General features: G+C 40.5%; 1 protein-coding gene and 1 long non-coding RNA gene across 3 annotated transcripts in view; both read left to right on the top strand.

The window, feature by feature from the left end:
- Nucleotides 1-202: 202 nt before the first annotated feature.
- Nucleotides 203-24,356, top strand: part of ube2h (ubiquitin-conjugating enzyme E2H (UBC8 homolog, yeast)) — a 117,941-nt gene continuing 93,787 nt past the window's right edge. The window contains exon 1 of one of the 2 annotated variants that reach the window (XM_087999421.1): nucleotides 203-832. In XM_087999421.1, coding sequence (XP_087855547.1) covers nucleotides 780-832 — 53 coding nt within the window. In that variant the 5' untranslated portion in view covers nucleotides 203-779. The remainder of the gene's footprint in view (nucleotides 833-24,356) is intronic. The other variant, XM_087999422.1, reaches the window with a different exon arrangement.
- The window catches only part of LOC148145821 (uncharacterized), a 31,770-nt gene continuing 8,253 nt past the window's right edge, over nucleotides 840-24,356 (top strand). The window contains exon 1 of the long non-coding RNA XR_015761078.1: nucleotides 840-2,135. This is a non-coding gene — a long non-coding RNA (uncharacterized LOC148145821). The remainder of the gene's footprint in view (nucleotides 2,136-24,356) is intronic.

Genomic DNA, 24,356 nt, shown 5'->3' with positions numbered 1-24,356 from the left:
ATTAAACAATAAACTGACCCAGGCAGCGAATGAAAAAACTTCCAGAAGATTGTCACTGAAACTCCTAACCGTCACCGACAGAGACTACAGCTCCCAGAAGGCCTTGGGTAGGGGCGGGTCCATCGTGGGCGTAGCGCGATGACGTAGGACTTCGGCGACAAACAACAACGTCAACGTCACGGGCGAGGGTTGAAGAGAAGGTTCAGGATCAGAGAGAGAGAGGGAAAGAAAGAAGGTGGAAAGGAGCGTGTGGAAGGAAAGGAGGCGGAGGAGGAAGAAGAAGGAGGACCAGGGAGAGAGAAAACCGCGAGGAAAAGGGGGTGGGGAAAACAATCGGCTGCATTCCCAGAACGATCATTAAAGTGGACCCCAGGGACCGGCGGAGACTCACCTCAAAGGCCGAAGAGGACAAAGTGGCGTCGCCCGAGTGAAGAGAGGGGGGAACGAATCCCCCTCAGACACAAACCACAAGCACAGTCTGTTCCCCCCCCCATCCCCCATCTTGTTTTCGTTGTCGCCTGAGTAGACATCTCGATATCTATCATTTTTTTGTGCCACCCCATTTTCCGTCCCCCCCCTTCCCCCGGGCAGGGGGTTCCGTCTCTCCGTTTGCACCAGAAAAGAGTTTGGTTGTTTTTCTGTGTGTACACGGCGGAGGAGAGGGGGTGTGGGGGGGGAGGGGGGGCGGGTAGGGGAGGTGGTGGTTTGGAGGAAGACAGGCCCGACAAGAGGAATTAAAGCTCGCCCGCCGCCACCTCCTCCTCCTCAGCAGCACCAACATGTCCTCCCCGAGTCCCGGGAAGAGGCGAATGGACACCGATGTGGTCAAACTGTATCCTTCAGAGCAGCGAGTCTCTCCAGTCGGAGAGGCTTCAGCAGTTAACGCTTTTCCTTTCTATCTTCCACCTCCCCCTCCCCACTCCCTTCTCACTCTTTTGTCTCGCCTGTTAATTATCGTGTCAAATGCGCCGTTTGTTTGCGTTGAGGGATGATTTTTAAAAAAAAGTACATTTTAAAAATTTTGTCACGGGTTTAACCCATCAGTTGGTATTTTTTATACATAACGTATGTCACTAAGTGTGTGTGTGTGTGTGTACTGGCGATGGTTATGATTGGGGGGGTGTTGTTAGATCTTTGAAATATACAATGGTTTCTATTGAAAAATGACAACATTCGCACGGTGACGAATTTCAAGGCTTCCTCATTTTTTTTTTGTTGAAGTTTTGTTTCTCTGTATTTGTTGAATATTTTCGGGGGAAACGTTTTGTTGGCCTTTTTGTATGTTATGAAATTTTATTGGAATTTGTAGTGCGCTCATGTTAAATTTGTGGCTAGTTTATGGTTCGTGTTCTGATGCTTGAGGCCTTCGATCTTTGTAAAACAAAAAGCCTTTTTTGTGCCGTGTGTCATACGTTTGAAAGCCAGACATAACGTTTCAGAAAACCATTTATGATTAAAAGGCAGCGTCACATAGCATCAAACCTTGTTTCTATGCTTTCAACTATAAAGGAGGTTGCGACTTGTCTGACGTGTATTTCCAGGGTATTTTTGGGCCTGTTGATCTGTCTAGGTTTACTTGGTGTGTGGGGGGGGGGGGGGGGGGGGGTTAGAGAAGAGGAAAAATAACTGAAGGAATTTGAGTGCGGATATCGACTCTTTGGTAAATCGAGTGACATTTTTAATGCACACTTAGTTATGCGATTTTTGCTATATTAGCTGATGGATTAATTCTATTGTCTTGAATTTTTACGTTGTTGAGATGTCTTTGTTTTTGTTTTTGGCCTGGTGAATAATTTGAGTTTTCTTGTTTCCTGTGCTGGCTCGTAAAGGTCAATTTTGTTTTAAAACATTACGGTGGAATTGAGATTTTTCTATAAATGGTTACGTGTCACAAATGTTAATATTTAATATCTTGTCTCCCCCCACCCCATTTTGGGCTTGTGTTTATTGAAGGTGCTACCTGCTGGAACTCGTTGGACAGCAACTGTTGGTCCTAAAGCGAGTTGCAAAGAGCGGATTGGTTGTGCTGTTACCAGCCGGAATTGAGTTGGAGGAGGAGCTTCCTTAACACACAAACACGTTCACCAGCTGACACCACAAAAGAGCGACCACTTAGACGTCTGTACTCTTGCTGGGTGGGGGCAAACACAGTAAACGGCAGATTACTAATCAACAGCAGTTCAGCTTCCTCTGGCTCTTAACTGTACCAGAAATTTGTCAGAATTTTATTCAAAATAAGGGAGTGATATAATCTTTTGAACTTTTAAAAAAAGTTATTGCAAAGACTGTGTTTAGGTCATTAGTTGGAGGTTGTTTGTTGTCTTGGGTTACACGTTCTGAGCTATTGTTTTCCTAGTATTCACTTTTCTGTAAAATGTGTCAGTTATTTAAGAATGCCAGCTCTCCGACACTTAGGGAATGTTTTGCCAAGCATCCGGCAGGATCCCCCTTTACCATCATCCGACTATGGCCCATCAGGCCACTATTACCCATACTGTCTGTGATCTCATTGCCTCCAGTGATCTCCCCTGCACTGCCTCCAATCTCAGAATCCCCAGCCCTGCACTGTCCAGTTCTACCTGCTCCCCAAGAACCACAAGCCCAACTACCCTGGTGGATCTATCATTTCTGCACGTTCCTGCCTCACTGAACTCATTTCTTCCTACCTCAACTCCACTGGTCCAGGCACTTCGTACCTACATCTGGGACACCAACTGCAGAGCCCCAAACAGTCCTCGGTGAGACAGAGGTTCAGCTCTCCTCCAACCTAGTTTACGGTATCTAGTGCTCTTCTCTAAATCAGAGAGACCAAACGTAAACTGAGGGAATGTTTTGCCAAGCATCCGGCAGGATTCATAACACCCAGCCTGACGTCCTAGTCACTGTCCACTTCCTCTTCCCACTATTCTCCCCCCCCGGACATGTCTGGCCTTCGGATAATCAAGGTTACTCTGTACTACTATATTTCTGCAACCATACTGCAGATCTTTCCATTATGTTGCGTACTATTAAAATCATAACTAAGATCTTATTGAGTTGAATGTGATTCAATTGTTCAATGGGGCATGGCCATCACTGGCAAGTCCAGTATTTGTTGGCGATCCTGAAACTCAGTGGCTTGTTAAGCCTTTCTGAGGACAATTCAGAGTCAACCAGTGTGTTTGGGGTCCCATGTATGCCACAGTGGGAAAAGTTGGCAGATTTTCATAGGTAAAGGACGTTAATGGAGTAAATGAGTTTTTCTGTTAGTTTTATGTTCACTGTTGTTGAGATTACCTCTTGATACCACATTTTACTAATTGAAATGTGTTAATTAAACTAAGCTCATGTATACTGTAAGACCTGATTGCAAAAAGCTGGACACAAACTTTTCCACCTTGTTGGTTCAATGTCATTTTGTAGATGTACTCTAGAACTAGCTGCCCTCAGTACAAGTCTACAGTATTTTAGCCAGGATGACGTCAGGGCCCATAGTCTTTGTGGTAATCTATGCTTTCAGCCTCTTCATGATATCACCTGAAGTGAATTGACATGGCTGAAAATTAGCATCTGTAGTTGTGGAGACCTTGAGAGGAGACTGGAACAGATGATCGCTGAGCTCCAAAGTTGTAAAGATTTTAGCAAATACTGATTTGCTGGACTCTATCCCCAATGAACATTGGGAATGATTGCAGGTGTCAACAACTGTGGGAACCTATGCCTGTATGTTCATTGAGGAATGCAGGGTTCTAAGCACTGAAGTCATCACACACACTGTACAGTACATGGTTTTGAAGATTTTGGTGAGGTCACTTCCCATTGGTTGTTTAGTTGTCTACATTGCCTGTACTTGGATGTGGCAGGATGAATAGAGCTTTGATCTGATCCATTTGTTTGTGGATCACTCTGCTCTGTTACCACTTCTTAAAGGACAATTTGGATGGCCAGTAAACGTTGATCTTGCTAGCAAAGCCCACATCCTGTGAATGAATAGGAAGTATTTGAGGCAGTTTTTCCTTAAGAACTTTCTAAAATCAATTTTTGGTCCAGTATCCTCAATGACTGAGGAGAAAGTGAGGTCTGCAGATGCTGGAGATCAGAGCTGAAAATGTGTTGCTGGAAAGGCACAGCAGGTCAGGCAGCATCCAGGGAACAGGAGAATCGACGTTTCGGGCATAAGCCCTTCTTCAGGAATGAGGAAAGTTTGTCCAGCAGGCAAAGATAAAAGGTAGGGAGGAGGGACTTGGGGGAGGGGTGTCTGACGCCCCTCCCCCAAGTCCCTCCTCCCTACCTTTTATCTTTGCCTGCTGGACACACTTTCCTCATTCCTGAAGAAGGGCTTATGCCCGAAACGTCGATTCTCCTGTTCCCTGGATGACAATAGACAATCGACAATAGGTGCAGGAGTAGGCCATTCAGCCCTTCGAGCCTGCACCGCCATTCAATATAATCATGGCTGATCATTCCTAATCAGTATCCTCTTCCTGCCTTATCTCCATAACCCTTGATTTCACTATCTTTGAGAGCTCTATCCAACTCCTTCTTAAATGAATCCAGAGAGTGGGCTTCCACTGCCCTCTGGGGCAGAGCATTCCACACAGCCACCACTCTCTAGGTGAAGAAGTTTCTCCTGAGCTCTGTCCTAAATGGTCTACCCCGTATTTTTAAGCTGTGACCTCTGGTTCGGCACTCATCCATCAGTGGAAATATGTTTCCTACTGCCAGAGTGTCCAATCCTTTCATAATCTTATACGTCTCAATCAGATCCCCTCTCAATCTTCGAAACTCAGTCGCTTCAGTCTTTCAGTGTAAGGTAATCCTGCCATTCCAGGAATTGACCTCGTGAACCTACGCTGCACTTCCTCAATAGCCAGAATGTCTTTTCTCAAATTTGGAGACCAGAACTACACACAGTACTCCAGGTGTGGTCTCACCAGGGCCCTGTACAGCTGCAGAAGCACCTCTTTGCTTCTATACTCAATTCCTCTTGTTATGAAGGCCAGCATGCTATTAGCCTTCTTCACTACCTGCTGTACCTGCATGCTTGCCTTCATTGACTGGTGTACAAGAACACCCAGATCTCTCTGTACTGCCCCTTTACATAAATTGATTCCATTGAGGTAGTAGTCTGCCTTCCTGTTCTTGCTACCAAATGTATGGATAACCATACATTTATCCACATTAAACTGCATCTGCCATGCATCTGCCCACTCACCTAACTTGTCCAGGTCACCCTGTAATCTCCTAACATTCTAATCACTTTTCACCCTGCCACCCAGCTTTGTATCATCAGTAAATTTGCTAATGTTATTGCTAATACCATCTTCTATATCATTAACATATATTGTAAAAAGCTGTGGTCCCAGCACGGATCCCTGCGGTACCCCACTGGTCACTGCCATTCCGAAATGGAGCCGTTTATCACTACCCTTTGTTTCCTATTAGCCAACCAATTTTCAATCCAATCTCGTACTTTGCCCCCAATACCATGCACCCCAATTTTACTCACTAACCTCCTGTGTGGGACTTTATCAAAAGCTTTCTGAAAGTCCAGGTACACTACATCTACTGGATTTCCCTCGTCCAACTTCATAGTTACATCCTCAAAAAATTCCAGAAGATTAGTCAAGCATGATTTCCCCTTCATAAATCCATGCTGACTCTGTCCTATCCTGTTACTACTATCCAGATGTGCAGTAATTTCATCCTTTATAATAGACTCCAGCATCTTTCCCACCACTGAGGTCAGACTAACTGGTCTATAATTACCTGCTTTCTCTCGCCCACCTTTCTTAAAAAGTGGTATAAGATTAGCCATCCTCCAATCCTCAGGAACCGACCCCGAATCTGTTAAACTCTGGAAAATAATCACCAACGCATCCATGATTTCCCGAGCCACCTCCTTCAGTACCCTGGGATGTAGACCATCAGGCCCCGGAGACTTATCAACCTTCAGACCTAACAGCCTCTCCAACACCAAATCCTGGCAAATATAAATTCCCTTAAGTTCAGGTCCTTCAGCCACTGTTACCTCGGGGAGATTGCTTGTGTCTTCCCCAGTGAACACAGATCTGAAGTACCCATTTAATTCCTCTGCCATTTCTTTGTTCCTAGTAATATATTCCCCTGTTTCTGTCTTCAAGGGCCCAATTTTAGTCCTAACCATTTTTTTGCCTTGCACATACCTAAAAAAGCTTTTACTATCCTCCTTAATATTCTTGGCCAGTTTCCCTTTGTACCTCATTTTTCCTCTGCGTATTTCCTTCTTAGTAATCCTCTGTTGCTCTTTAAAAGCTTCCCAGTCCTCAGTTTTCCCACTTATCTTAGCTATGTTATACTTTTTCTCTTTTAACTTTATATATTTCTTAACTTCCCTCATCAGCCATGGCCACCCATGCCTCCTCCTGGGATCTTTTTTTCCTTTTAGGAATGAACTGATCCTGCAACTTCTGCATTATACACAGAAATATCCGCCATTGTTCCTCCACGGTCATCCCTGCTAAGGTATTGCACCATTGAACTTTGGCCAGCTCCTCCCTCATAGCTCCATAATTCCCTTTATTCAACAGAAGTACTGTCACTTCCGACTGTACCCTCTCCCTCTCAAATTGCAGATTGAAGCTTAATGTATTATGGTCACTACTTCCCAATGGCTCCTTCACTTCGAGGTCCCTGACCAATTCTGGTTCGTTACACAATACCAGATCCAGAATTGCCTTCTCCCTGGTCGGCTCCAGAACCAGCTGCTCTAAGAATCCATCTCTGAGGCACTCCACAAAGTCTCTTTCTTGTGGCCCAATACCATCCTGATTCTCCCAGTCTACCTGCATGTTAAAATCCTCCATAACAACTGTAGTGATATCTTTGCGATAGGCCAATTTCATCTCCTGATTTAACTTACATCCGACATCCAGACTACTGCTTGGGGGCCTGTAGATGACTCCCAAGAGGGTCTTTTTACCCTTAGTATTTCAAAGCTCTATCCACACTGACTCTACATCCCCTGACTCTACATCCCGCGCAATGGACTGAATATCCTCCCTTATCAACAAGGCCACCCCACCCCCTCTGCCCGTCAGTCTGTCCTTGCGATAGCACGTGTAGCCTTGAATATTCATTTCCCAGGCCGTGTCCACTTGAAGCCATGTCTCAGTTATCCCCACAATATCATATCTGCCAATTTCCAAAAGAGCCTCAAGCTCATCCATCTTATGTCTAATGCTTCGTGCATTCATGTATAGTATTTTTAATTTGTTACTGCTCTCACCCTTCCCATCAACCCTTATGTCACTCAACCTTACAGCATGATGCCTTTCCAAGTTTTCTGCCTCATTGATACAGTTGTCTTTCTTGACTTCTCTTGTTCTAACTTTCCCTTCAATTTCCTTTTTAAACATCCAGCTTGTCCCCTCCCCCCCGCTACTTAGTTTAAATGTAGCGGTGTTGCAGTAGAAAACCTGCCTGCCAGAATACTGGACCCTAACCTATTAAGGTGCAAGCTGTCTCTCTTGTGCCTGACCTGCGCTTTTCCAGCAACACATTTTCAGCTCCTCAATGACTGACCCTGTGCAGACGCAGCTTGAAGCCTAGACATTAACTAATGTGGATGACCAGTTTGACTATTAAATTTACTGTTGATACTAGATAGAATGTTTTCTGTGAGAACTTCATGGTAAGATAAGCTGCAGTTCATTTCTTGTACCCGTGTGGAGCACTTCGATCATTATAACAAGTTACGGTGAGTGAATATGGCAGTAGCTCGAAGAAATCAATCCTGGAAATAGACTCCGCATTATTCTGGTTGCAGGGTGTGCTTTTATCCACTAGTCCATTATTGATGTTTTCACTATTATCATCCTTGTGTCTCAGTCATGGTGTCTAACTGTTGGTGTTCGTACTTGTTGCCAATCACTGGAAGCAATCTGATTAGGAGGATAATCTCTTTTCAAGTCACATTAAACTGATTTAAAATGCTGTCAAGATACTTCTCAAATAGGGCATCAAGCAAGTGCTGAGTGAGAAATTTGATCATTGGAAAATAACTTTGTGGATTATGATAGTTGAGGTCTTTTACTGATGGTGTAAGCGGAGAAGGCAAACAGGAGAAGGCATTAAGTGTACACTAGAGCTTTCTTTTCATCAGTGTTTGAACATGTTATAGCAGTCATCTAGCGCCATAACATCCTGAAGCAACACTTGAACGTGGATTCTCTGGCCCAGAGGGAGGGAAGCTATCATTGTACCACAAGGTCCTTTGGAGATTTGATTGGTCATCAAATCAAACAATTTAAAATAAGTGGTGAATCTCCATGTGTGCAGTCATATCTTGGATATCAAAGAGCAATTTTAGCTCGCTTGCATTCATTCTTGCAGTGTCAACTGGCCAGTGACTGCTTGAATCGCTTTGTGTTTGTACTGCTCCCACAATGATCATGTGTCAATCCTCAAGTGACTGAACAAGTGGTGGGTTCACACTAAGTTTAATCTGTAAAATTTGTCCAAGCTGATATTCCTAAAAAGGAACAGAAATGCATGTTTTATCTAGTTGTGGAATGCTTTGTATGCTTTATAGGAGGAGAACGGAACTGGTTGTGGCAAAGAATAATCAGTACTTTTGTATTATCATACAGCGCTGTTTGCCAAAGGTGACCCTGAGAATGTAACTCTGCTACAGTCCTAACTGAGGCAGCAAAACAACTGAACTTGGGGAATACTGGGCTTTTAAAGGGAAATTGTTGACTGTATGATATGTATGAATTGCTGTTTCTGCTTGTATGTATTAAGGTTATAAAGCAAATTGAATTCCATAGTGATTCATGACTTTTAAGCTCCCTCAGTATTCATATGGCACCTTATTTGCAAAGCAATCTATGAACAGAATTTTGTAAATTCTAAGCTTGTGCATGCCCCTTCTACCAAGATAAAAAATATAATGGGTGTGAGAGATTTTCTTAGTGTACTGAACCGACTATTGGGAAGAAAATGGAGCACCATAATAAATTGCTTCTCCAAACTTGTATAACTCCTAACTAAAGCTTTTGGAATTGTTTAACAATAGTGACATTCTGGTCTGTTGTGTGATACTAATGGGAATAGACAATTGAAAGTTCGTGGAAAATGTATTGGCAGAAAGTTGAAAATGTGGTTTAATTTTTTTGCCCATCGTGTTGGTAGCATGTCTTAAATCTTGTAATGGTTATGAAATGTTTGGGGAAAATGAACAATTTTTTTGATGCTATTAATTTTGGAGTAAATCAATAGTAGTATTTTTGTAAATATGGACAAGACCTGGATTGTTTTCCTCCTGTTTTCAACCAATGCTGATTATAGCCTCTTTGCTTAAGGTCAAAGTCTTATATTCTGTTTACCTCTGGTACTGTCAAACCAACATTTATCATTTGTAAATCCAGGTATTGCATGTTAAGTTATAGTTGTGTCCAGTCTGCTGTTGTAAAGTATCTGCATGTGTTGTAAGGATTTCTGGATAGTAATCAGGATACAAGCCATGGGCTTACACCCTCCTTTATCTGAAGGCTTTTAATATTAAAAATCGAAAGCAAAAAGCTTCAAGTTGACCCCTAGCTATGTGTCAGAACTGGAATACAAGAAACAGACATGAACCAAGGGACAGGATTTTGTAAGCATGAAAATGGAGGCTGCTGATTGGACGATCATTGGCATGGATAGTGTGTCTGTGCTCGTTTGACGTAAATGGTTTATTTAGCAGACCATTCAAAGAAGCCATTGACACTTGCACTATGTCACTGTCATGGCAATCTAAATATGTCACCGGTGTCTGATTCTTTATCAAATTCAATAAATTAACACCAAAAGCTGTTGACTTCAGTTTAAATTACAACACATATACCCAAATAGATGTGGTAATGTGGGATTACTTCCAGGTCCAGCCATTGCTAATGTTTTTGTTTGTTTGTTACCCTGAGAAACCCATCTTCGATGGAAAGATGACTATCCTCCCATCTTTTGTATATTGATGTGTAGATGACAAGTTTGCAGTATTTGAATCTGCAGCTGCATCAAATAATTCCTTTACATAGCTTAGTAAGTACTTTCCTGCACTCATTTTCTTGCTGTGTTAATTGTTAAGTCTGACAATGAGCACTTTACTACTATATATTGAAAGTCTGTGTTCACTGATCAGTAAGTGTGCTTGGATTTGTAAAGTTCCACATGCTACAAGGCCTGTCATAAGAACAGGTTCTTAACCATTGCTCGCAATGTAAATTTGATGCAAGGATAGGCTCTACCTAACCTATCCTGTGATATTGGATGCCCAAATCAAATCATTACTTGTATATCGAAAAACTCAAGAGTGGGCCTGTGTTCACTACCTTTGGGGTTGAGTGATATCCAGTCCACCTAGATTTTCCTCAAAGGGAAAGATGTTTGAAAAAATGGAACAGGTGAAGCTAGCTGTCTAGTACAGCTACTGTGTAGTAAATCAACAAGTGCTTTTCTTCACTGCCTTCAAGCCAAAAGCATTTAGCCAACTACACAAATGAGTAGTGTGATGCATTTCAGTGCTGGCATGATGCCAGGTATGTAAGCTGTACATCCCAATGACTGGCGAGCTGCATCAAATGCATGTCCTGTTGACCACTCGCTGTGGGCAGCACAACAATTGTGTTTAACAAGCCTAAGTTTGCAAACCTTAAAATTATATTCATTGTTAGAAGTGATTTTTGCCATTTGAAATCATTTCTTAAATCTGAACTTGCTTATAGTTATGCAGCTAATTGTTAAGATGATTGGTCAGGCTGGTGAGGTATTTACACGTGCTAAGAGCCAGATATCTAAGTTCACAAGATGCTGTTTTTAAGGTAGATGAGGAATTTGTATGAAGGGTCATGAAGGCAGCCGATGTATATATCCCCCAGGACAACATCCTGACCAGTCAGAATCTACTTGCCTGGTCTCAGAATGAATATTGACAGGTAATTCTTGTTGCAACTCCATGCTAATGATGGCCTGACCAAACAGTATCCTTTTCTCATGATGTATAAAATGCTGATCACTCATTCAATTCTGTTTCATGTCATGCTGATGTGTGCAAGATAAAAAGCTTCAACTTGTTGTCGTTTAGCAATGTTTAGATTTTATACTACCAAGTTTTTAAAGTTCCTAATTGTTGCATAATCCCTGGTAGATCAGTGGTGAACCTGAGTTAATTTTGGTCCATGTACCTCTTACTCTTAACCAGTTGAATCATTGAGAAACATTTTAAAAAGTTTTTAAAGATTTTTTTCAAGGATGTGCACCATTCCTAATAGAATGCTCTCTGTCATGAGGTTTTTTAGACAGTTAGATCCTTTGAAGGTGATGTCATTGGTAAGCAAATGGTATTTGAGAATAACTGAGTGAATTGAACTACTTTTGTATAGTATTCAACCTGGTGATTTGTCTTTCCATGAATTACAGATTGTTATGCCTCACGACTGGGGTAGTATGCTGGAAATTATGCCTTGGAGTTCTTAGTAAAATCAAAAAATTTTTTAACAGTATGCAGAATTCCCAATTTTTCTGTCTCTTCAACCCAGGTTGACAGCTCAAACCTGTTTTCTGTACCATACAAGAATTGCTATTACAAATAGATTTACCCCCCAAAAAATACATAGACAGAAGCAAAAATATGAATGCTGTTTGCAGAAGGAAATTCATTGGTCCCTGTTTGTATGTTTTACTGAGATGGTCTTTTTTTAAAATTTGTTATGGCATACTACTCCACGATTCTCCTCCAGATACTTTGATTTGTAGGTGGTACAGGGTGACTGGTACACAGTTAGCTCTTAACCAATAAATTGGACACTACACAATTTATAGTAATGCCTGAGGGAGCAATGAACTGGCTTTCTTCATGCTTAAGGTGGATTTTACTGCAGAGAAAAGAGCCAGCTTCTGTCCTTGTGGAAGTCCAATGGCTTCTTCTAAATATTTGCACCGTGTAGTTTTTCAGGTGCGTGGGAGCCAGTTACATTTGGCAGCCAGAGGGCCTTTATTGAAAACGTAAATAGCTTGCAAAACCCAGCAGACCTGGTAACATCTGAGTAGAAAGCAGAGTCAATGTTTTGGATCCCAGTGACCCTTCTTCAGAGGGCCTTTATCATTCGTCTGTGGATTGGTGACCAGTTATCAATCGGCACCAAAGCTCCGTCCGTACATATCTCTTGGGTTCAGCTTATCTGCAAGTCATCCCCCTCATTGAACTCTCAGCAGTGTAAGCAATCCTTATGATGAGTGTCAGGGTATTTGCTTTTCAAATGTGTAGCAGCCCTTCAGTGATCCTTGGCTTTTAAACCAGTTGTTTCCCCATTTCAGGCGACAATCAAAAATACAGAAAAATACAAAAGTGCACCCTTTGAGATGCCAGTTTAGTATATATCTTAATTCCCTGATGTGGTTGTTGAAACATTGTGTTGCACTGTGTTGATTGAAGCTTCGATTTCGACCAATTTGTTTGGAAAGCATTGTGCTGAAGAGAAGCTCCATTCTTTGTTGAGTTTTTTTTAGAAATAGATGTGATTGAAGGATGGAGGGATTGGAAAGCATAAGGAGGAAAAGTAAAAATTCTCTGCCTGGTGAGAAGAAAATGTACTGTTTCCTTGTTAAATAATGCAAGGTTGAACTAAATGTGAGTGACAAGACAACTGACTGGTCAGACCTTGACAGGAAAGCAGCAGTGATTCAGCCAATCTGAGCCAGCTGACATTGGGCATACTGTCTGTTTGGTGACTGTACAAACCATTCAGATTTTGTTCTTGCATTAGCCTTGTGTGTGATGTCATTTAGCTCTGAGTCAAACATTATTCTATGGTTAAAAAGTAGCAATCTGTGATATTTTGAGTTTAGTGCAGTATTGAAGGAGTGTTGCCTTTTGGATTAGATAAACTGAAGGCCAGTCTGTTCAAATGATATAAAATATCACATGATAGTATTCAAATAGCAGCAGTTAAGTCTTTCAGGTTTCTTGACTATCTGTTGCTAAACCGCAAAGCAACCGATTAATCACACTGGCTGGTGCATTTGCTTTCATTATTGACCTGCACAATTCAAAAACCAGTACCACCCTTGTTCAATATTTTTAAACTTGCCTTCTATCTGAGTTAAATTCATTTGAATTTTCATTGAATGTGTTACAAATGGGATTTGAAGCCTTTTGATGAAAAAACCCAGCAGTCCAGTAGTCTTGTGCAATGGCTGTTAATTGGTATCCTGAGTTATAGAGCCTCATCACTTGAGAATATCAGTGTATTACTTTCAAAATGCAGTGCTCATTGTGTGAGCAAATCTCTTTTTTTAAACTGAAGTAGTTAATATTGTGGCTCTGTTCTTCCATGAGTTCACTGCCTTGTACATTATAACATACATTGAAAATAGTTAAATGGAAAAATGAAAAATGACTGCAGATACTGTACATTTTTTTATTCATTCATGGGATGTGGTCTTTGCTGGCTAGGCCAGTATTTACCCCGATTTCCTAGAAGGCTGGTTATAGTCAACCAAGTAGCTGTGGATCTGGAGTTGTATGTTGGCCAACTTGGTAAAGATAGCAGACTTCCTCCCTTGGGTTTTTACAACATTTGACTGTAGTTATAACGTTGCCATTGCCTAGAATTTTATTCTGGATTTTTTTTATTGAATTCAAATTTTCATCATTGTAGAATTCAAACCCATATCCCCAGGCCATATCAAAGTTTTGGATTACTCGTCCAGGGGCATACACTTCCAGGGGAGGCGGTGGCGTACTGGTAATCAGTTAATCATGTCATTCAAGTGAACTAAGTGAGGGCGCTTAGTCTGTGAATTCTTGTTGAGGTGAACATTGATCTGTTTGAGAAGAGATTTGCAGTGCAAACATCAAACAAGTTGAATTCTCTTTCTCTCTCGTATACCTGTTTGCTAGTCACAGACTTGTTGTCAAATCCCTTTCTGGCCTTGCCTCATTCCCTGCCTTCAAGCACACTCGAGCTTTATAATCTTGGGAGATGTCTGTACATCTCCAATTCTCATTGCTATACATCTCCTGATTTTATTCTGGATTAGTGGTGCTGGAAGAGCACAGCAGTTCAGGCAGCATCCAAGAAGCAGCGAAATCGACGTTTCGGGCAAAAGCCCTTCATCAGGAAACCTTTTGCCCGAAATGTCGATTTCGCTGCTCCTTAGATGCTACCTGAACTGCTGTGCTCTTCCAGCACCACTGATCCAGAATCTGGTTTCCAGCATCTGCAGTCATTGTTTTTACCTCCTGATTTTAGTCATTTCATTATTTCAGCATCCTAGGTCTGAAGCTTTGGAATTCCTACTTAAACTTCTATGCCACTGTACCTTTCTTTTGGATGTTTCTTATAGATCTGTCTATTTGACTTTGGACTAATAACTTTGTGTGAATTGGAAAGTTTAAGTTAAACCCTGATTTTATTGCTGGTTTCTAACTGGTAGGTAGATGGAAAAAAATGTTAATGAGAATCTTGTGCTAGCCACAGGTTTGCATCAATTGTCAGTCTATATGGTGTGTTACTTGTATGAATGATAAGTAGCATTTGATTGGTAGCAGGGCATACAAAGAAATTTACGGGATACAAATTTTGTTGTGGTTTGATAAGCTAATTCTGTGTCTCAAATTATTCTGCTTTTGTTCTTCCATGTTTTGACCACATTGTAGGAAAGTTGTTTCACTTTAAGTCTGCTTGACAAGCATGGAAGTTCCATCTTTTTAATGTTCTATTACAAACATACAAATTCGGAGCAAGCCTTAAGCACCTGCTCTGCCATTCAATACACTGGCTGATCTGTTTGTAATCTCAAATCTGCATTTCTCATCTTGCCTTCCCAAGTAAATAGCTTTCTTCTCACACCTTGGATATTTCTGCACACTTGCATTCTGGGAGAATGCAGTCCATATTGCAAGAACCATTTCATAAAAAGATTAGTTTTGCAGTTATAGGGAAAAAGCTAATCTGAAACACAAATCCTATAAATACCTAGCTTGCTATGTAGAGTCTGCAAATGAATTGACATTTTGCATATGGGGTCATTTTTCAAAATTAATTTATTTGATCTGTATTACTGTTTTCTTCCTAGCAACTAGTTTTATCAATCTGATAGGATTGTGGCAAGGCAAAGGAATCACCAGTCTGTTATAACTTCACGCACTGATGAACTGAATAGATGACTTTTAAAGTTGCTTTCACAATCATAGTAATGGCAAAAGGTGTGTGGATCTTGCTTGCTAACGTGATTTGTCTCATTATAGAAAATGAGCACAAAGGAGATGGGGAATTTGCTCGTGTTAAGTGAGTTATGGTTAAATGAAGAACGAATATTGTTGGCAGTTAGGAAGAGGGGAAAAATATAAAGCCAGTTCTACATAATATACGTGTACCTTTTGTGTTAGCAACATGGAGGTGAGATTTTGACAATCTAATTGTTAGTATCTGAAGTGAAGTAATTGGACTTGAGTGAGAATGCCAGGCTATTTTAATTTAAAAGCACCTGAAGCTTCCTTGGAATTGGTTTCCTTTTCAAACTGTTTCTGAAAGCCAATGTAGGCATCGATGTTTAGTGCATTTTATTGAAACCAGCCTTCTATTTTTGAAGTTAGCTTATTTTCAATTTGTGAATATTGGAGTGACATGAAAATAATGTGGGTGAAAACTAAATTAAGTTGAACTATTTTTCGTGGTTTAATGTAAGTGTTGTGTGTATGTTTAGAGTAGCTTAAAGTAGAGCTGTAGGCTTAATCAGAGGAGAGCAATGTATGCTGTTCAGCAATGCTGCCGTTAACCCTATTGGATACCATTGTTCCAAAAATTCTAGTAATCAAGAAGCATTGTGTTCTTTTATGTTTGTCTGTAAACCTGTCGTGTAAGCATTAGAAATTTGTGCAGAGATTTCTGGAGATTATACCAAAGCTACTTACGCTAAGGGTACAGGACAGGGATTCTGTTAATCTTGTTTACCCAAAGGCAGCAGACCAGAGTCTTTATTTAAAAAGCAGTGTTTGGCGCTGTTAACTGTAGTGTTATTTTGCTCATCAGATTTTATTGGAGGATTGAATTGCCTTGTGATCTTCTGCTGACATTAAAAAAAATTGTGCTCAAGCAATGTTCTGTACAAGTACACAAGTCTGTCGGAAACAGAGTCTTTGTTTTTGTGACCTTGTAACTTGAGCATTTAAGTCAAGTGATAGTCAGTTTGTTGACTGGGATTGTATTTTTATGAATCTGGCAACGTGTCCTCATATTTTGAGTTACTTTTAACATTTGCTTAATAAATTTAACATGATGTTCATGGAGAGGTTAGAGGTGACCTAGTGGAAATGGATTGCTAGCAGGAATGCTTCATTATTTTGTTCTAACGAATCTGAAGTTTCTTTATCGTGAAAAAGATTCTCCAAATAATTTGATGTGCTTTGTCAAGTTAGTGTTTTTTAAAATAAGAAATTCTTCTGTCAATTTTCCCTGATTCATGTCCTAAAAGCAATGATTTTTGCTTATGGTTTCTTCAAGAGCATCTGGTGCTTTTGTCATGTGTCCCTTCAAGTGTGGGCCTGGATTGGAACCAATTACTGTATCAGGAAGCTTATTAGGTTTCAGGTTTGTGATGGAAAGAAGGGAGCCTTGTTCAGAGGTGGTGTTAGACAGCTCTGGAGCAGATGTGAATTGAACCTGGGTCTCCTGGCCTAGATGTAGGGACATTGCCACAGAACCTCAAGTTTTTTCAGAGAAGAGTAATAGCTCAGCAGTACCTGATAACTATATATGTGTAATGTATGATTGCGTAATAAGCCAGAATCTCCACTAATTCATCTTTGTTAACCTGGGGAGCTGATGCCAATTGTATTGCTAGTGATGTCATTCTTGATCAACAGCTGAAGTTGGTTTTTCCTGCCTTATATGGCTTGGCTATTTGCTTAGCTACTTGCTGCCTTAACCAAATGAGCTGATACCAATTGTTTGATTTATTTTTTGTAACCATTGATTTCGGCCAAATGTTTATGAAAAAGCTGTTGATACTTGTCTGCATGTTGGGGTTAGTCAGATTGAGCTGTAACAGACATTTAGTGCATAAAGACACAAACGGCTATGAACCCAAGAGTTTTGCGTGTTCTGCTGTAATGCGATAGTTGTGTTCCTCAATAAGCTTGTGCTATAGAAAATCGTGCTACAGAACACAATTATAGAAAATTGCACTATTGAAGATCACTATACCCATTCACTAGTAAGTGTGCATTATCTGCACTGTGTCCACAAGTTGTTAGTTGTGTTATAGTCAATTCACATTGACAAAACATGTATTCTACCAGAACAACCTGTACCTCTAAGCAGAGTTATGGAACAAAGGGGAAGGCCACTGACTTAAAAGGTTTCCTGTTCAGCAAGAAGCAGATGTTTTATTTTTGTGGTTGGAAATTAAGCCAGTTTATTGTTTTATAGATGTCTGTCATTTACGCTCCTCATTTCACTGCAGGATACTTGATAACAGATTAAAGGAATGATTTTGTGTTTCCTCGTGTAACAAATTATGTCCAATACCTTGTTAAATGAATGCAAGTGATTTGGGTATGTGTTAGAGCACTTATCTTTATTTAGAAATTAATTTGTACTAATGTAAAATCTTCCATACTTCTGTTACATTGTTTCATTTCTTGAAAGGTTTGGCAAATAATGACTGGTTAATGTCTCTGCATGGTTTCAATTTGTTTAGCAATTTTTGGTTCCACTTTTTTTATTCTGCTGGTGAAAATACTGACTGTTTGTCAATAGAGGAAAATGATTAAAAGTTGGAGACTGGCTGTTCGTCCAATTAGGGAAAGTCATGTAATAGTAGCATATTTCAAGGAGAAGACTGTTATCAAATGAGCACAACTTCAATAAGCAGTCAAGCTGTCTTGTTTTATCTCAAAACATTCTGTTAAAAATACTTGATGATTTGCTGAGTAAAGACGATCAGAACCAAAACGCAGAAAGCATATCTAGGCACTGGAAAGTGCAGTGGGTTAGACATTGATTGTTCACCTCTAGAACGTTGGTTTTGAGTCTATCCATTGCCTGTTTTTAAAGATCTGATGTGACATTACAGTTTGTGACGACTCTCAGATTGGCTGGTACTCAATGTATTGGATGCTGCATAATGGTGGACCTTAAGTGCAAAGTGAGCTAGCTTCATTTTGTCTAACTTCAACTGGATTCTTGATGTTGACTCGGGATGCTGGAAATAGAAAATACTCTATTTTTAGTGCAAATGATTTTCACTCTGACAGTAGCAGAGATTGTTGTTTTAAAAAGTAATGATAGGCCAGTCTATTATTTAATAAAAGAATTGCATCAGCATTCTTTCGATCACAGATACCTTAGCCCTTATGAATTTCTTTTGTGATGTTTTTAATGTTGCCTTATAGTTCATAATTGGTTCTCACTGCGGAGTGGAAAGTTTTTTAAAAAATTGAAATAGTTTACATTTATTTGAAAGAACTTTTAACATGATAAACCAATAAAAGGCTCATCACAGTTAGGGAGGATGAGTCAGATCTAAGTTGAGGTAGGCTAGCAAAAGTGATTGGGAAGTACTGTCAATGTTTGTGCTTCAGGTTGCTCACTTTGCTTTAACTTTTAAGCCCACCCTAATAAGGCATCCAAGACATTTTTGAGTATCAGCCATTCTGAGACCTCTCACTGTATTGTCAAATTGGATCTTTCATTCTGATGTTGCAGGTTGTGTTAGAGTGAAGGGATTTGGGTAGAATGTTTGAGGATGACTAATAACTGGCAATTGGTAGATTCAGCTGTCAACTGCATAATTTGCTGAAGAGCATGCTGAGTGATTAGTTCTATTGGACAGTTCATTGTCCGAGAATTTATTTTTCATTGTATTGTAATCCACCATGTCAAGAAGCAATGTATAAGCGTAGTGAAAGAGTAGTTTAGCCATGTATATGCACTCAGTCTTAACTATATTTCCTATAGCTGTTGTCTCAAGTAGCCAAAAAAGATTGTGAATCAGCTCAGATCAGACCAGTGGAACTTCAGCCATGTCCTGACCAATATTCACACCTTTGTAAGCATTGCTTCATATATTTAGCAAAAAAAGGTGGTCATTTAATTTACAGTTTTGGCAGTCTCCTACATAAATTATCAACTTGTAGAGTCATACAGCATGGAAGCAGAACCTTTGGTCCAACTTGTCCATGCCAGCCAAGTTAGTCAAACTAAATAGTCCCACTTGCCTGTGTTTAGCACATATCCCAAACCTTTCCTACTCATGTACTTGTCTGAATGTTTAAACGTTGTAACTGTATCTCCACCTACAATTTCTCTGACAGTTCATTTCACATGAGAACCACTCTCTGCATGTGAAAAGTATTTGATATGCAAAATGTTTTGCCGATTTCTCCCTCTCACTGATTCCCTCACCATCTAGTTGTAATTAGAGTCTGTAGATTTCTGGGGGACTCGATCAGTTTGGTCAGTGGTAGTGTTACTGAGTCACCTTTAATGGACACAGGTCCTCCAACCAAGTAAATTTTGTGACTTTGCCATCCTACTTGGTTGAAATATAACATGGGATATCACTTGAGTAATGGTTGTAGTATTTTGGAGCACCTTGGATGTGAAGGATGCGGACACCAGTGGAACGGGCAGCACTTGTGACCCATTCAAAATTGCCCTCGCAGTAAGCTGTTGCCATTGATATTTAGATTAGATTAGATTACATTACAGTGTGGAAACAGGCCCTTCTGCCCAACAAGTCCACACCAACCCGCCGAAGCGCAACCCACCCTTGCCTCTACATTTACCCCTTACCTAACACTACGGGCAATTTAGCATGGCCAATTCACCTGACCGGCACATCTTTGGACTGTGGGAGGAAACCGGAGCACCCGGAGGAAACCCACACAAACACGGGGAGAATGTGCAAACTCCACACAGTCAGTCGCCTGAGGCGGGAATTGAACCCGGGTCTCAGGTGCTGTGAGGCAGCAATGCTAACCACTGTGCCACCCATATGGTGTAGGTACAGTTATAATGCTGTTTGGAAGGAAGTTAGTTGCTACATTTTTCCCCTTGTTAAAAGGTAATGTTTAGGATAAGCAATTTCAAATTTATTATCTTTTTTGTCTTTACAAATCAAATTGGACTGCAGAACGCTGACAAGAATTTGGGGAGTAAGTTTGAGTAAGTCTTCCACCCCCATTACTGTTTTGATGTGTGTTCATCAGCTGACATTTGTGGTTTGAAATTAGTGTTTATCAGTATGTTTTCGCTGGCCATACGCTTCCACAAAATACAATGGTTCTCAAAAGCCTTGGCTGAATGAAACTGCTGAAATTCGAATCCCTAAGTCAACAATTTGTGTTGGTGCTATTCTGGTTTCCTTCTATGCTACTTTTAAATAATTGTAATGATGAATTTCCAGGACAGTAGCAATATTTCCTAAAAGTCATGTTACCAAATATGGTGTCAGTGACTCATAACTTCAGAAGTTCTGTCTTCAGTATGTTATTGATTTAATGAGCCATTAGTTTGTACTTCAAGGAAAGCTGATCATCATTTTTCTTGAGAGTTTCATCATTTCTTAATGTACTCTTTGTCAGGTGTCATTAAAGACACAAACATGACCACCGTATACTTGCAATAACTATTAAGTTTTGTATTAATGCCTTTACTCTTAAGAAGCATTTCAGTAAGCCAGTATGAAAAGGACAGGGATGTAGGGCTGGAGAACAGTGAAGCTTAACTCAATAATAGAAGCAAAGTGCTAAAGAAAATCAGTTGAGCTGGTAGCATTAATGGAGAGAGAGAGAGTTGATATTCCAAGTACAATATGACTGTTCTTCCAAATTCCAATCAATGATTTCTGTCTGTTTTGTTCCTATAGATCTTCGTTTAGTTGAGTTTGTTGAATTGTGGCCCTAACAAAATGTATGTGATGTGTTTTATTCAACTCCATTCACTTGCATTTCAAAAAGTGGTGATTTTCTTTTAGCTCATAAATAATGCAGGAATTGCAAGTCTTTGACTAACTTGATGTGCGGCACACAGTGCAAAAGTCTGAAGGAAATTCAATGGCAATGTGATTTTTTTTTTTCAAGTCACCGTGATTAATTTCGGGCAAAGAAGAGTGAAAAGTTTCCGTGCGTTAGGTGAGCTTTTCGGTGCTCTTCATTTGAATTTAATTGCAATGTGGTGAAAAATCACAATGCCCTTGCAAAGACTTCAAATTTATACTCTGAATTCGGGACTAGGTTTGAATCCCACTGCGGTAAAGGGTGAAATTTGAATTCAATTTAAAAAAAAAAGTGAAAGTAAAAGTTGGTCTAATAATACCCCTGAACCAATTGATTGTCGTAAAAGCCCAGTTGATTGAAGAAACGTGACTCCAGACTCTCAGCAGTGCAGCTGTCTTAAATCTCTCTGGGCAGTCATCGTGGTCTGCATCCAATGAAAACATATTTTTAAAAAAGTTATCAAAGATGCAAAAGTACAATAATGCTGTGGCTGCTGGGCCAAGTTGTTTGTTACCAACTTCAACCTGAAAGAAAAACCATAGTAAAAACTTGTTTATTTTGTCGGCAAAAAAGACAGTTTGAGGCGACCTTTGACCAAACAATTCCACAATGTTCAAGAGTGAAAGGTTGCGAGTACAGTAACAAGTATCCCATTTCAGCAGTTCTGTCTATTCTAACTCTTCACAAATCTAACGAGGCTGTCACCTGAATAGCTGAGCTGTTTTCTCTGGAGCATCGGAGGCTGAGGTATGACCTTATAGAGGTTTATAAAATCATGAGTATGGATAGAGTGGGTAGACAAGGTCTTTTCCCTTGGGTCAGGAGAGTCCAGATCTAAAGGGCATAGGTTTAGATGAGAGGGGAAACATTTTGAAAGGGACCTAAGGGGCAACTCTTTCATGCAGTACGGGTTGTATGTATGGAATAAGCTGACAAAGGACGTGGTGGAAGCTGATGCAGTTAGAACATTTAAAAGGCATCTGGGTGGTTACGTGAATCAGCAAGATTTGGAGGGATATGTGCCAAATGCTGGCAACTGGGACTAGATTAATTTAGCATGTGGTCAGCATGGACAAGTTGGACCAAAAGATCTGTTTGCATGCTCTATGTCTCTATGACTCTAATAGTCTAATACCCTACATTTGCTGAATGGAGCTATTGTGTGCTTTGCTTTTAATTGAAAGGCTTGATCTGTAATTGAATTTTTTCAGATAAGCTGCTTGTCTTTGATTGCAACTTAACATCCTTTGGATTCCCTTACTATTTGTCTGAAGCTTATTCTGCTGTGCGACTTCAGTGAATTGGGGAAATTCTGCTGTACTGGTGCCATGATAGCTTTGTTCCACTCAGCATAGCTTGATACTGGATTCAGATAGAAAATCTGTCGTTGAGAATCAATTCACAGTATTAAAATAGTATTTTCTCTCTGGAGGGGATGGTATCATCAATGTAAAAGAATTTCTTGAAACAATCTTAGCTTAGACACAAAGCCTTTTGTATAATTCCTTTTTCTTTAGCTTGAAAAAGTTAGATCTTTATCTTTTTAAAGGAGATTTATTGAGTTCCCCCCCCCCCCCCCCCCTTAGATCTTGGAGGGGAGAGATTTGAAAGAAGTTTTGAGGACCTATAAGCAAGTAATTAGAAATTCTGTTTAACAGAGCGATTTTGTAGTTAGGTTCTTGAACAAAATTTCCCTTGTTTTCTAGTGATGAAAAGTTGTCTTTGAATTTGTTTGTTTTGCTGGCAGACACATTTAGACAATAGTGCAGGAGTAGGCCATTCAGCCCTTCAAGCCTGCACCGCCATTCAATATAATCATGGCTGATCATTCCTAATCAGTATCCTCTTCCTGCCTTATCTCCATAACCCTTGATTTCACTATCTTTGAGAGCTCTATCCAACTCCTTCTTAAATGAATCCAGAGAGTGGGCCTCCACTGCCCTCTGGGGCAGAGCATTCCACACAGCCACCACTCTCTGGGTGAAGAAGTTTCTCCTGAGCTCTGTCCTAAATGGTCTACCCCGTATTTTTAAGCTGTGTCCTCTGGTTCGGCACTCACCCATCAGTGGAAATATGTTTCCTACTCCCAGAGTGTCCAATCCTTTCATAATCTTATACGTCTCAATCAGATCCCCTCTCAATCTTCGAAACTCAGTCGCTTCAGTCTTTCAGTGTAAGGTAATCCTGCCATTCCAGGAATTGACCTCGTGAACCTACGCTGCACTTCCTCAATAGCCAGAATGTCTTTTCTCAAATTTGGAGACCAGAACTACACACAGTACTCCAGGTGTGGTCTCACCAGGGCCCTGTACAGCTGCAGAAGCACCTCTTTGCTTCTATACTCAATTCCTCTTGTTATGAAGGCCAGCATGCTATTAGCCTTCTTCACTACCTGCTGTACCTGCATGCTTGCCTTCATTGACTGGTGTACAAGAACACCCAGATCTCTCTGTACTGCCCCTTTACATAAATTGATTCCATTGAGGAAGTAGTCTGCCTTCCTGTTCTTGCTACCAAAGTGGATAACCATACATTTATCCACATTAAACTGCATCTGCCATGCATCTGCCCACTCACCTAACTTGTCCAGGTCACCCTGTAATCTCCTAACATCCTAATCACTTTTCACCCTGCCACCCAGCTTTGTATCATCAGCAAATTTGTTAATGTTATTGCTGATACCATCTTCTATATCATTAACATATATTGTAAAAAGCTGTGGTCCCAGCACGGATCCCTGCGGTACCCCACTGGTCACTGCCTGCCATTCTGAAATGGAGCCGTTTATCACTACCCTATCTCCTTGCAACTCTAATTTCTTGCCAAGGATGCCAGTGGCTATCTTTGGACTAAGTTTCACCCCATTTCCATTCACAATACATCCACTTTCTCCAAGGTGTTTAGGTGGAAGGCAGGCCCTGCAATATTGGTTGATTTCATTTTTTTACTACTTTTCTCCACTCTCCCAATGTTAAATCAGAGTTTGGCTGCAGAATAATTTAATGAAATTGGATCTTGAGTTCACTACTTTATGGTAATAGGCCAATATAGTCTATTAGACTGTTAGGAGAACAAGTACAGTTCCTGTGGCTGTTGTTTTGTACTGTTAAAGGTATAAAGTGATAGGAATGGAATGAGGCCTGAATCGCTGAGTACAAGGAATTAATGCTTTTGCATACTAGAGAGAAATGACAGCTGCTCATTGAGTTCAGACTGAAGCAGATTAACAGTTGCTTGCTGTGACTGCAAGCTGCTGCTTAACTAGGTTTGTTTTTTTAAAATTCTGGATTAGTAGTGCTGGAAGAGCACAGCAGTTCAGGCAGCGTCCAAAGAGCAGTGAAATCGACGTTTC

Source organism: Chiloscyllium plagiosum, unplaced genomic scaffold, assembly GCF_037043375.1.
Source record: "Chiloscyllium plagiosum isolate Xiang-an unplaced genomic scaffold, Cpla_swu_hap1 HiC_scaffold_23, whole genome shotgun sequence".
NCBI lineage: Eukaryota > Metazoa > Chordata > Chondrichthyes > Orectolobiformes > Hemiscylliidae > Chiloscyllium > Chiloscyllium plagiosum.
The sequence above is the reverse complement of the archived record's forward strand: the minus strand, read 5'-3'. Positions and strand labels throughout refer to the sequence as shown.